At 49.4% G+C, this 12621-nt stretch overlaps 1 protein-coding gene across 1 annotated transcript in view; it reads left to right on the top strand.

Moving 5' to 3' along the window:
- Nucleotides 1-12621, top strand: part of SLC6A1 (solute carrier family 6 member 1) — a 41402-nt gene that overhangs the window by 11635 nt on the left and 17146 nt on the right. The window contains exons 2-4 of the mRNA XM_045832455.1: nt 10445-10507; nt 11682-12024; nt 12422-12553. Coding sequence (XP_045688411.1) covers nt 11787-12024; nt 12422-12553 — 370 coding nt within the window. The 5' untranslated portion in view covers nt 10445-10507; nt 11682-11786. The remainder of the gene's footprint in view (nt 1-10444; nt 10508-11681; nt 12025-12421; nt 12554-12621) is intronic.

Genomic DNA, 12621 nt, shown 5'->3' with positions numbered 1-12621 from the left:
CACACCAGCCGGAAGAAGGTGGGAAGAAAGAAGCAACCTGGAACAGGACTGCGAGGTCCGGAGGTTGGAAACCTTGGCTGTCCTGCTGTGGGCTTCCTGTGTGCCCGGCTCAGGGCGTGTTCTCAGTTAGTGTCCTGGGCCCTCCTTGGAAGGCTGAGACTGGTGGGCTCACCCACCTAAAATCCCGGTAGAATCAATGGAAGGAAGTCAGTGGGGAGGCCCTTTGGCCTGGGTTTCAATCTCAGCTCCTCAGCCACTTGTGACCTTAGGCTCCTCCAACCACAGATTTCTGAGTACTAAAATGTAGGCTCCCTTCCTCCTTGGGCTCTCCCAAAGTTTCAGTGAGAGCGCAGAATATCTGTGTTCCTTCTGTTCTTTTTCCTGCCACTCAGCTACTCTCTTCCTGTCTTCTACTCTCCTTCTCTTGCCCTTTTCTTCACTCTCCTTTTTCCTTCCTCCTTCCCACCTTCCTCAGTCCCACCCCTCCCCACTCCTAAGCATCCACAGGGTGTCTCTAAACTCCTCCCTCCAGCTGCACCCACAGGAGCTGCAGCGTCTGCTCTGGTGCTGGCCCAGGAGTTGCTGCCTGGAGCTTTCCCTATAGGAAGCAATCCAGAGCCCACTTGCAGAGCGTGCTCATCTCTTCACAATCCCGTGACCTCATGGTGGCACCCAGAACCAGCTGTGGTGGGAGTGTTCACGCCACAGAAATCAGCAGTTGCCCCAAATTGGGCCTCTTGTTTGCTCTCGTGAGAGCTCCTTGTTAAACACGTGCCAGCACGGCACAGCTTTGGACACCGGTGCCATCTTCTCCGAAACAGACATTTCTCCAGGACTTATAACAACAACGACCCCGTCACAGGCGTCGGAACTCAGGAGAGCACGTTTGTGTCTAGCTCTGTTCGAGCTGCTGCAGGGAAGCAGTGGCAGTTGAAGACCCAGGCAGGTCCTGTTCCTACAGAGCTGACAGTGTAGGTGGGCACATAGGACAGAAGAATTAGCTACTAGGAGAAAAGCCAAGTTGCATAGAGGGACCAGGCCTTCCCATGGCCCCCGCCATGGTACCAGCTCAGGTGCTGTCCTCCCACCCCTCTCCCACTTACCCACACAGCTGCCAAGTCACTATTTGAGGAAATCTCCCCACCTAAAAGGCGCCGGTGGCTCCAGACTCCCCCCGCCACCACCATGCTCACAGTGGACAAGGGACATTAGAAGGATGGGCCTTGGAATCAAGCTGCTGCCTCCTGGACCTAGGACCCTGGGCAAATTGCTTTACACCTTGAGCCTCATTTTCTGCATGTGTGCAATGGAGTTTTGTGAGAGTTAAATACGATCGTCCATGAATGCATCAAACATAAAAATCAGTTAATAAGCGACCTGTATGATCATTGTTCTATTACAGGGTACAACACCCTGCCTTGCCTACATTCAAAGCCTTTTATTTGCTACTGGTCATCTCCCCATGATCCCTAAACCACCCCAGATTCTAGCCAACCAAGCCAAGCACCTCACCGTCTCAAAATGCATTATGCATTTTGCCCTGCTCACTCTGCCTGGAATGGAACAGAAGTCAAGAATTTCAGTCCTGCTTCAGTAGTTGTGATTATAAAAAGAATGTTTCTACTTCTTTCCCCTTTCCACCAGCCCAAGTACCCTCCTCTCCCGGTTGCTTGCTGAAACCCAGGCCCCCTGGGCAGGGTGCCATCCCTCCTCTGGGCTTCAGGAGAACTTATCATGTGGATGTTGGTTTCATGGCCCATCTCCCAGCTGTCCTGAGAGCTCAGTGGCAGCCAAACCCAGGCTCCAGCTATATCTTTATCCCCCTGCACCCAGCGTGGGACCTGGCTCCCTGGAGGTGCACCAGCAATGCGGGTTGGATTAGATTGGATTAAGCTGAAAATTGCTGTGACAAAGTGAGGTGTTCAGTAAGGCACGGCAGACAATTAAGAGACAGAACAGATGTTGGCAAACCACTGATCGTGTGAGTGAGACAACCAGGAAGAGATGAGAACGAAGATAGAAGTTAGAAGATGCCCTAGAAGTCAGAGTCCAATTCTCCTTGCACAAGGAAGCAAACTGAGGCACAGAGAGGGAAAAGGACTGGCTCCAGATCACACAGCAAGTCTGTGGACTCCGGAGTCAAGCTACCTGCCCTTCCTCCTCTCCTGTCAGTCCCTGGAAAAGCCCTCTCCCTGCAGACAGGTCCTAAGGCTGAGCCTTCTGGCTGCTGCAAACACAGGCAATGTTTGCAGTTGGAACAGAACTGGGGCCTCCCAGAGGGGATTGCCACCCCTTGGGGCTGGCTGCCTCCTGGGAGACTCTAATTGGAGCCCCCAGCCCCAGGGGCCTGGTGAGAGCTGCTCAGCCTAGATCCCATGTGACCTCTCACTGGCTCCCGGGATACCTACAGGGCTTGCCCAATAGGACCCTGCACGTTTCCTAGAGCCCGAGTTCAGAGGGTCTAGTGCCAGCAGCCTCCCTCGGGCTTCTTAAAAAGACCAGCAGACCTTATCCTTGTCAGGGTTTGTTTTGAATAGAGTTGCCTTCTAGAAATGGGCCACTCATACCCTCACCAGAGGTGGGCTTGGGGGTTCCACAGGCACCCCATAGAAATAGCACCCTGGAGTGGTTAAGAGCATGGGCACAGGAGCCTGGCTGCCTGGGCTCAATTCTGACCCTACTAGTTCTTAACTGGGAGACCTTTGGCAAGTCAGTTTACCTTTCTGTGCCTCAGTTTATCCTTAAGTAAAACAGGGGTGGGTGATAATAGCAAGTTAATATAATAAGACATTTAGAGGCCCTGGCGTGTTAGTAAGTGCCCAGCTCACTTCTTCCTTATATTCTGAGCTCTCCTTTACTTTCCCTCTTTGTTAATAAAAAGTTGTGGATTTTTTTTATAATGCAACCACAGAGAAAGAGAACCATGATTCCATGGTTTCTGGAGTTCATTTCCCCTTTGGATGGCTCTTTTGAGCTTTCAGCAATTATAAAGCTGATTTTTTTTCTCACTCTGGTTATTGGGTTGGGGTGTCCTTTAGCCTTCTCTTACATTCTGGTTTTGGAGGCACCCAGTACACCAGACTTTAGGCTCCCAGAGGCTGTAAGCAGAGGGAAAGGGTGGGAGCCTCTGTTTCTTGGCTCTCGTATGACTGTGAGGCCAGGTGGACTGATTTCCGTGCAGTCCCATTTCTCCCCACCCAGAACCCAGCAGGCAGGCCCAGACAGGTCATAAGGCCACATTTAAGGCTTCAGAGACTTTCACAGAGGCCAATGTGTGGGAGGCACCTACTGGGTGAGCAGATACCACTGAACTGTGATTCAGAGGTCCTGGGTTAAATCCTGTATAACCCTGGGCAGCTCATTTGGCCTCTCTGAGCATCAGTACCATCATCTGCAAAATGGGACTAATGATCATTTTAGCTTCACTGTATTTAGCACTTGCTGGGCCAGGCACAGACAGTGCTGGAAAACTCAAATCTAGGTCTTGCAGTGTGCTAAGTGGTTACCGTTGCCCCTACTTCCTAATGAAACAAACACTAGAGGAACATAAGTAACTTACTTGAAAGTTACACCGGGATGTTTTGAAGAATAGGCATTCAGTTAATGCTATTTAAAAATGGATCTGCATATTACCTCTCAGGCATGTGGAGACAGCTGAAGGGTTTGCTCCAAGATGTGGAGCTGCCTTCCTTAACCTCTTAAGTAGGAGTGTACAGTGGGCCAAGAGTTGGGGTGTCGAAGGTCTGTAAAGGTCATACCACTTGTGTGCCGTGTGACCTTGGGCCAGCCATCAGCCCTCTCTGTAGACTGCCGGCGTAGACCAGGTGTACTGGTGCAGCATGGACCAGGAAGGAGGCCATGTAGTGCCTGGCCCCAAGCCCTTCTTGCCGAGGGTCCCAGGATGAGAGCCTACCATCTAGACCTGCAGCTGTGCATTTTGCTTGCAACTTGTACCCTGGCAAAGATTGACTCCTTGCCCCCAAATTGGGCTCGAGCCTCTGAGGCCTAAGTCCTGAGGCCTTGGAAACCCTGTCCAGCGGCCCCGTCTCCATTAGAGCACCTTCTCCAGGGAGTTTTCCCTGATCTCAGGGGCAACGCATGACAAGGGCAGCCCACAGCACCAGCACTCCACCTGTGCAGTTCCAGCCTCCCTCTAACCTGCACCTGATCATTAGCCATTAATTTGTCCTCAGGTTCATATGATGTTTTCTCAATTACAAAGCTCTTCCATGGCCATTCATCTCGTGCAATGACTCTCTAAGCTGCTATTTATTGAACACTTCCTGTGTGCCAGGCTTCTGCGTTCCCCAGCCTCTTCCCATGCATTATCTTGCTTCAGTTTTGAAACAGTCCTATGAAGTATTACAGGGTCATATTTATAGATGAGGAAACTGAGACTCGAGCAAGCTAAATATCTAGCCCCTGAATCAAGCTCCGTGAAACAAGAAGGGTCATCCCTGCCCAACAGCTTCTGCAGCTGCCATGAGCACCTGAATCACAGGACCTGGTTAACACGCAGCTTCTGGTGCCATGGTCCGGAAAGGGCCCGAGGTTCCGTATTTCTAACAGGCTCCTTGGTGATGCCAGTACTGCCCCATAGGGAATCACACTTTGAATAGCAAGCAAAGTCCTAAATAACTAAGCGATTTGAGACTCCTTTGCAATAGAATAGCTCCAGGCTGGCAAACCTCAGTTTCCTTATCTGTTGGATGGGTGAATTTGTGTTCAGCTTACAGAGATGGAACGAGCAGTGGATGTTACAGCACCTGTGAAATGCCTGGCACACAACACGTATTCAGTAAATGCTGGCTCTCCTCCCTTGATAGGAGCTGGCATGGGTCTGGGTGCACAACAGATGCTCAATAAAGCTTTTTCCAATTGATTGGGCCCAGCATTTTTCCCTAAAGCAGAGAATAAACTGCATTATGTTTCCTCTTGGAATGAAGCCAAACCCAATATTAATTTTTTTCCTGAACTGCAGTTTCAGAAAGAAAGAAAAGCGAGTAGAGTAATTGCAGTCTGAAGCAACCCTCTGTAATTTCTGTAATTACAGAACAGGAGCAAAACAAAGCAGGAATGCGCACAGCATCATGGGAGGGAGTGGGGGCCCTGCTCCCAGGCCCACTGCTCTCTTCCTGCCTCTCCGGCTCTGCATGGCACCCCACTAGCTGCAAGCAGGTTCTGGGCCCAGTCCTGGCCCTGGACAATAGCAGTCCTGAGACTCTGGCCTTGGCCTTTTGGCCTCTGCCTAAGTCCCCACCCCACGCAGACTCCTGCCCCTCTCATGCAATGGGACAGAGGCGGATTGTCCAAGTGGCTGCCACATGTTCCCCTCCCCCCAGACTACCATCTGGCCCAGGGCGGGGCTGCTGACAGCCAATCCACCAGCAAGGCCTTCAGGCCCCACTTCCAAAACAGATCCTCAGTGCCACTCCTTGCCACCTCCACCCTAGTGCCACTGTTCAAGTCACCACCCTGTCTTGCCTGGACTCTCAGCCTCTTAATGAACAACTCTGCTTCCATCTTGCACCTCTTCTCGACACCCAGGGTGAGACTCACAAGAGAAAGTCAGATTGCCCCCACTGCTTAAACCCTCCAGTTTCTCCCATCCCATTTGGAATAAAACCTGAACCCCCAGCAGTGGTCTCAGAGACCTTGTGTGATCTGGCCCCTGCCCGCCTCTGACCAGCTCTGTTCCCTGCTGCACTGAACCGCAGCCACCTGGGCCTCCATGCTGTCTCTCGGACAAGCCAAGCTCATTCCTGCCTTGGGGCCTTTGCGCTTGCTCTCCCTCTGTTTGAAATGCTGTATCCCACAGAGTCAAATTTCTGGCTCCTAATTCAAACTGGAAAAAATTTTGTTTGTTCAGGCCAAATAAAACAAGTCCTAGGGCCAATTTTGACCCATTTCGCCACTTCTGCTCTAGAGCTTTCCAGCTCCATGTTTTCTTTTTCTTTTTTTTTTAACATTAAAAAAAATGTTTAATTGTTGTTCAAGTACAGTTTTCTGTCTTTTACTCCCATCCCAGCCCATTCCCTCCAATGCTCCCCACCTCCCTCCCATTTCCACCCCCTCCCCAGTCTTTTTCTTACAAGGCGTCTCCTCACTCAGGGATTGGCAGAAGTATTCTTTCTGCTTGGCTTGACCCATTTTTATCAATGGCTTTAGGACTTGGTCACAGCACATCAGAAAAGGATGGGGCATCATGGGAACGTTTTTACCACCTTCCTTCCTTGAGTCTGTTTCTTTAACTCCCTCACAGAGTCCTGTGAGTGAGTCTTCTTCTATGATACTGATCTGATCACATGATCACTCCTGTCTCATCGCTACAATTGGTTCCTAAGTTCCTTGGTCTGGCTTTCAAGGCCCTTCACAAACTGGCCTTCCAAGGTGCAAACCTCCCTACTTTTGTTCATGTATTTATCTCCATTAAGGGTGCCCTTCCCTCTTTTTGAGCCTGACGAACACCTCTTCAACCTTTAAAACCCAGCTCAAATGTTCCCTCATCTGGCATACCTTCTCTGGTTGAATTAACTCATTCCTTCTAGGCCTACAGTGTCATATCATACACTCTTTCAGTACTTATGATTATGATTAACTGTAGGCAGAGATATTTTTCCTTCTAGGCTGTGTGACCTTGTCAAGGTCATGGGCCTTATTAATCCTTGCAACCTGAGTGTCCAGTTCAGTTCCATGTACACATTAGGCCCTCGGTAAGTATGTACAAAATTAAATCTTTCTGTTGGCCCTGTTAGTTCACTGATTCAAAGTCTGGTGACCAGAGTATAGTTCAGAATACAAAATGCTGAAACAATTGTTCCATCATCATTCTAGCACACAGCAGTGCTCAGTAAATACCTGTTGAGATAATGAAGGCTTGAGTGCGTAGGTGAGTGACTACAGAGGAGTTATCGCTTGTGGTCTCATATTAGCAGTGCCCTTTTGAAAGCTGCTTTGGTGGAATTCAGTTAATGATGGTATATTAAGGACCTGGAAGACCGTGGAACTAGGTTTTTGTCCACCTGACGAGGAAGAACTGAAAGACTCTGGAAGGCAGCCTTGGAAAAATGCCCTATGCCCTACATCATGAGCTAGTGAGAGGCATTCCTTTTACCTGCTGTACCAGCAGGTGGAGGTGGGCCTCAGACTGGCACTCAGGAGCAGGGAGACGTGTGGTCTTACCGCAGGAGACCCACAGAGCCATCCTCCCACCGGAGCAGCCCCTTCTCTGCAAAGCACAGGAGGCTGTTTCAGGAAAGGGGAGACAACAATGGTAAAAGGTTAGTTCAGCCTCAGAGAACATGAATTCTAGAAAGACAGCACATACCTGTGCTTTCTGCATGCTCTTTTTCATGAGGGGAGCGACAGGTTAACCCCCCTGGTGTCAGGAGTTAAACTCCCATGCAGCTCTTTCTCCAGGGTGCAGGAGTGAGGCAGCTTCTGGACCTGCTTATGGTCCAGAAGCTGCTTATGTCCAGAACCTGCTTATGTATTCACATAAGCACTGGGTCCCTGACTTTTTCACTGACAGGGGTCCCTTTATCCTTTTCTGCCCATCTACTAGATGTTTGGGCTTTTTCCTTTTTCTTGCCAGACTTTGTTTATTACAGAATGATTTCTTTGTATTATTTTAACCACACACACAAATGTTCCACTCCCAGCTTCTGACTGGCCCAAAGTGGTCAGCCAGACCGCTTTGAACTGGTATAAAGAGAGCCAACGCAAAGCACTTGACATTTTTATTAGCTAGTATTCCCCATGGCAATTAAAAGGATGATTTTTGGCTGGCTTTTGAAAATGCTGAAAGATGCTGAAGGGCCTGAATAATAAACCCTCAATAGATGTTAGCTGCTATCATCATCATCATCCTCATTATTATAGCCTGCAGAAAGCCGAGAATACCAGATTAAGAAGCACGATCTGTAACACAGATGGTAACAATCACAGTGAGGAAATAGTGGAGATTCCTAAGCCCTCACTCTGAGCCAGGCATTCTTTCACATGCTCTATATACATGATCTCATTTAATCTTCCCCACAAACCTATGAGAGAAGTGTTGTCATTATCCCCCCACTTTACAGATGGGGATCGAAATGGGGAAGTGACTGACCCAGCTTTAGTAAGTGTTAGAGGGAGCTGAGGTCTGATTACCACTGAGGTAGTGGCATCAATTATATAAACTCATGGCTTTATGTCTTTGATCTTCATATATTGTACATGTTCTAAAAGGAAAACTCCACATATACCTATGTGGCTCTTCATAGGGAAGCGATAGACATTTGGCTAAATCTGAATATACTTTTCCATATCCTGGAGAGCACACATATGACTTCCTCATGGTGAGTTCTTCAAAGCAGCCACTGCCTATCCCTCCAGGCTGAGCATGAGGAGGGGCTCAATATACTTGTGGAGAGGAGAACAGCATAAACTTCCTGATGGACTGAACTCTTCCCCCCCGACCTTTCAACCTCCTTTTGTGTTGATGTTGAATGGTTTCTTCAAAGGACATACACACTAAGTTTCGCCCTACCGAGCACGTCCTGCTGTCTTGTCTGCTCTCAGGAAGTGAACCAGAGCTGCATCTGGCTGTCTCTGGCTCGCTTGCGCATGCTTGCTCTCCCTCTCTCTCTCCCCCTCTCTCTCCCTGAATGGTGTTGGGTGATTCTGAGACCCAGGGCACAGCATCAGTTTTAAAAAATCCAGTAGATTTTGGAGTTTGGTTTCAGTCTCCATGATAATCAACCAGTAAATCCAGAGTAGAGATAAAAAATTGTTCCCACAGGCCACAGGCATTCTTGAGAACTTGGTCAAGTCGTGAGAGGCAGTGCACAGAGAGTCAGTCCAGATTGCAGCAGAAATCCCCTGAGCCCAATGTAAGCAAAAATGGGGGCTTTATTTTATGACTGTGGATTGCTTTGTAAACTCCATGAGCAGGATCATAACCAGTCTCTAGAAAGCCTGCAACCACAAAGGAAAATGCCTTCAAGAGTCTCCGTCTTTTGATCTCCATTTTCTTTCCTCCTCAGCAGACCAAGTCTCTCTGCTACTGAGTACAGAGTGGTCAGAAGATGGCTGCCTCAGTGGTACCAAGTCACTGGACAGACTGGCCTTTCTCCATCCTATGCTAAATTCCCAGGGAAGGAGCTTTGATTGGCTAGCAGGGTCAGGTGACCAGCCCTGGTCTGAGGTGACTGGATCATTTTAAACAAACATGGCAGTTGGAGTACACAAGGGTAGATCATGGGGACAATTAAGAGCATCATTGTTTTCACAGTGAATGGCTGATCCCCCAAAGGGGATCTATTTCAAACCCCCCATCCCCCTACTTTTCTGAGGCTGCTCTCTCCCCTGAATATCCCAAGTCTCTATGGCAGACCACAGAATCGCCTGCCTCCTGCCATTCCTGACAACGTGTACAGTGGTAACCCTACCTGAATCTGACGGTGCCATGCTCAGGCCCGGAGCTAGACAAGCCTGTGGGTCATCCTTGAGAACAAGAAGCAGGGTTGTCTGAAGGTGGTCTGGTTCTCCATGAACTCTGGGAAGAAACAATGGTGTTTGGTAATGGGGACTGCATGCGAAGGGCTGGAAGGCGAGTGCACAGCAAGCCTGGGTCGCCCAGCAGGGCAGAGCGGAGAGGAGGAAGCCACTTGGGGCAGGGGCCACACATTGCTTTGGCTCTTACATCTGAGAGTCCACAGCCCAGTGCTTCACATGTCCCTGTCTGCTCTGAGGGTTCCATAAGTTTATTCTCTGTGATTTTATTAATTTAAAAAATTTCATAGAAATTTAGAAAGTTATTTTACTTATAAATTTTTGTAGAAATTTGAAAATAATTATAGAAATCCAGAAAAGTGCAAAAAAAAGAAGAAAGCAAAAATCACTTATAAACTAATCACTGGAAACATATTAGGTAAAATCATTGTGGTATTTTTTTTTCTTTTTTAATGAACAGATTTGGGGGAGGGGTAAAATAGGAGCATACTAAATAAACTGTTTTGAAACCTGCTTATCCCCTTTCCCAAACGAGGGGCTCTCTGTCATGGTCTTGCATGGTTTTTCACAACATTACTGCAAGGTTGGATGATGTAGAAAATTATCAGCTGCATTCATTGGCTCCCAATGGAGCCCTGAGAAGCGGTAGCCCCTTTGTGATTTACCTTTCCTTTCTGATAAAATTATGGAACGTCTTCCTCACAGTGCCCTCATGCCCACTCTCACAGCTGTCCCAAAGGCATCGGGCCCCACTCCTGCATGTGCCCAGGACCTCACGGACCAGCCATGCTGCATGGACTAGCTGAGGTCATCCTGGGTGGGTGGCTTCAAGGGACTCACACACAGCACAGAGGCTGGCAGGCTTCCTGCACCCCTGCTGCTCTCTGCCCAGGGCTGCCCGTCAGTGCCGCCTGCCAGTTCACCGCCCCTCCTCTCTTCCGCTTTGCAGGCTCTCACCCAGGAGTTGCAGAGGGAGCTGCTCTGGAGCTGACCCACCACAGAAAATCATCAGGTAACCACAACCAAAATCAACCATTTCCAAACCAGTCAGGTGAAAAGCACTCTTAAAAGCCATGAAAGCTCATTTTTGCCACAACTCTACAAGGCAGATAGCCTTACTCTCATTATATAGATGGAGAAACTGGGCCAAGAGCAGTCAGGAGTAGCGCCTGGGGCCATTCAGCTGGTAAAAGGCAGAGTGGAGATTTGAACCCAGGACTGGACTGAGTCCAGTCTCCACTCCTCACTTTCTCTGGAACTAGAGGTCAGAAGTGTGCAGTAGGTAGAACATCTGGGGATGTTTGAGGGTCAGAGAGGTCATCTAAGCCAGTGGTCCCCTCGCCCAGGGGCTGGGGCTGGTTCTTCTGGTATAAGAACCTCCTTTAGGGAATTTATTAGAAGTATAGATTTGGGGCTCATCTCCTAGGCATTCTGCTGTGGCACATCTTGGGTGGGAGCTGGGAATATGTCTTTATAAAGAGCTTCCCAAGTGACTTGGAAATACAGCCAGTCCTGGGAACTGCTGATGAAATAGCAAGAAGTTCTCATTATTTCCCAGGCACAGTATGTCTCAATAAATAAGTGCAGAACAACAACCCAATGAGGGATATTACTCAGTTTAAAAGATGGGGAGAGTGGAGCCCAGAGAAGTTAAGAAGTTTATTCAAAGTCACACAGCTTGAAAGTGGTAGAGAACTTTGATCACGGTCAGTGTTGGTGCTCATATACCACCTTCACCCACCACCTGCAGCCAGGACACCTCCCCACTCAGCCTCTCATTCAGATCTGCCATCGCTTATGCTGCTATGGCTGTTACAGCATCAAAATGAAAATCTGCACCCAGGGAGGCAAAGGCGAGGAGCACTTAATTTTTCTCTCTGAAAGTGTGATCACCTTTGGCTTCTCCTCTGAGCGTGACACATAACGGAAGGCTCGTGACACATAACGAAGAGCACGTGACACAGATGGCTGGAGTTGAAGCTAGTCCAGGACACAGCAGACCACACCCTCGCATGTTGTCTTTGGAAACAAGAGGCACCCCCTTTCCTCTGGGAGCAGAGCCTGGTGGGAGGCAGAGGGCTTATAAGAGAGTTTTCTTGGGCTCCTAGTTTTTTTGTGAGTTATTTTTTGTTGTTATTTTGGGGCAACTCCATAATCTTGCCTCCCTTCATTGCCTGTCACCCCAGCCCCCTGTTCTAGGGTGACCTTGAGTCACAAAACTGCTGTCCACGTGGACTGGAGCTGACGTTGCACGTCCATCTGCCAGGACCCCTGCATCCAGACTCCGAGACATGGCAACTAATGGAAGCAAGGTGGCTGATGGGCAGATCTCCACAGAGGTTAGCGAGGTCCCTGTGGCCAATGACAAGCCCAAAACCCTTGTGGTCAAAGTGCAGAAGAAGGCAGCGGACCTTCCGGACCGGGACACATGGAAGGGGCGTTTTGATTTCCTCATGTCCTGCGTGGGCTATGCCATTGGCCTGGGCAACGTCTGGAGATTCCCCTATCTCTGCGGAAAAAACGGCGGCGGTAGGTGTTGGCCTGGCCACTTTCCAGCTGGGCCTGGACCCCGCAGAAAGTGTCCCTCTTACATGTTTTCTGGGGCAGCCTTAGGGAAATGGGTCCCCTAAAGACTCCAAAAGGAGTGTCATGCCCCACTTCCTGTTTCTTGTCCTTTCATTAAAGGATTCCCAAAGGGCCATCGTCCTCTGTCAATATCAGAAACCTCTTCGTTTGCAAAGTGTGGGGCATATGTTTTGAGCAGAGAATATCCTTGGGACTCATTTTGGCTGCAGGTGCTGCTTTTGGGGCAGAGTGTAAAGAAATCATGGCAGAGACCCCAGAATGCCCTGCTGTGATGTTCTCTCTGACTGGGGCTTCTCCAAAACAATGGGGCCATGAGCATCTCTCTTCTCCGACCCCGCAGGGGCCTTCCTGATCCCCTACTTCCTGACGCTGATCTTTGCGGGGGTTCCACTCTTCCTGCTGGAGTGCTCCCTAGGCCAGTACACCTCCATCGGGGGCTTGGGGGTGTGGAAGCTGGCCCCCATGTTCAAGGGTAAGTCTGCAGAGTGGGGCTGTGGGTTGTGGTAGTGATTCTGCTCACAGGTGGTGGTGAAGCCACAG

Source organism: Phyllostomus hastatus, unplaced genomic scaffold (assembly GCF_019186645.2).
Source record: "Phyllostomus hastatus isolate PE091 unplaced genomic scaffold, TTU_PhHast_1.1 phas_contig_16, whole genome shotgun sequence".
NCBI lineage: Eukaryota > Metazoa > Chordata > Mammalia > Chiroptera > Phyllostomidae > Phyllostomus > Phyllostomus hastatus.
This window is presented reverse-complemented; position numbering and strand designations above follow the sequence as displayed.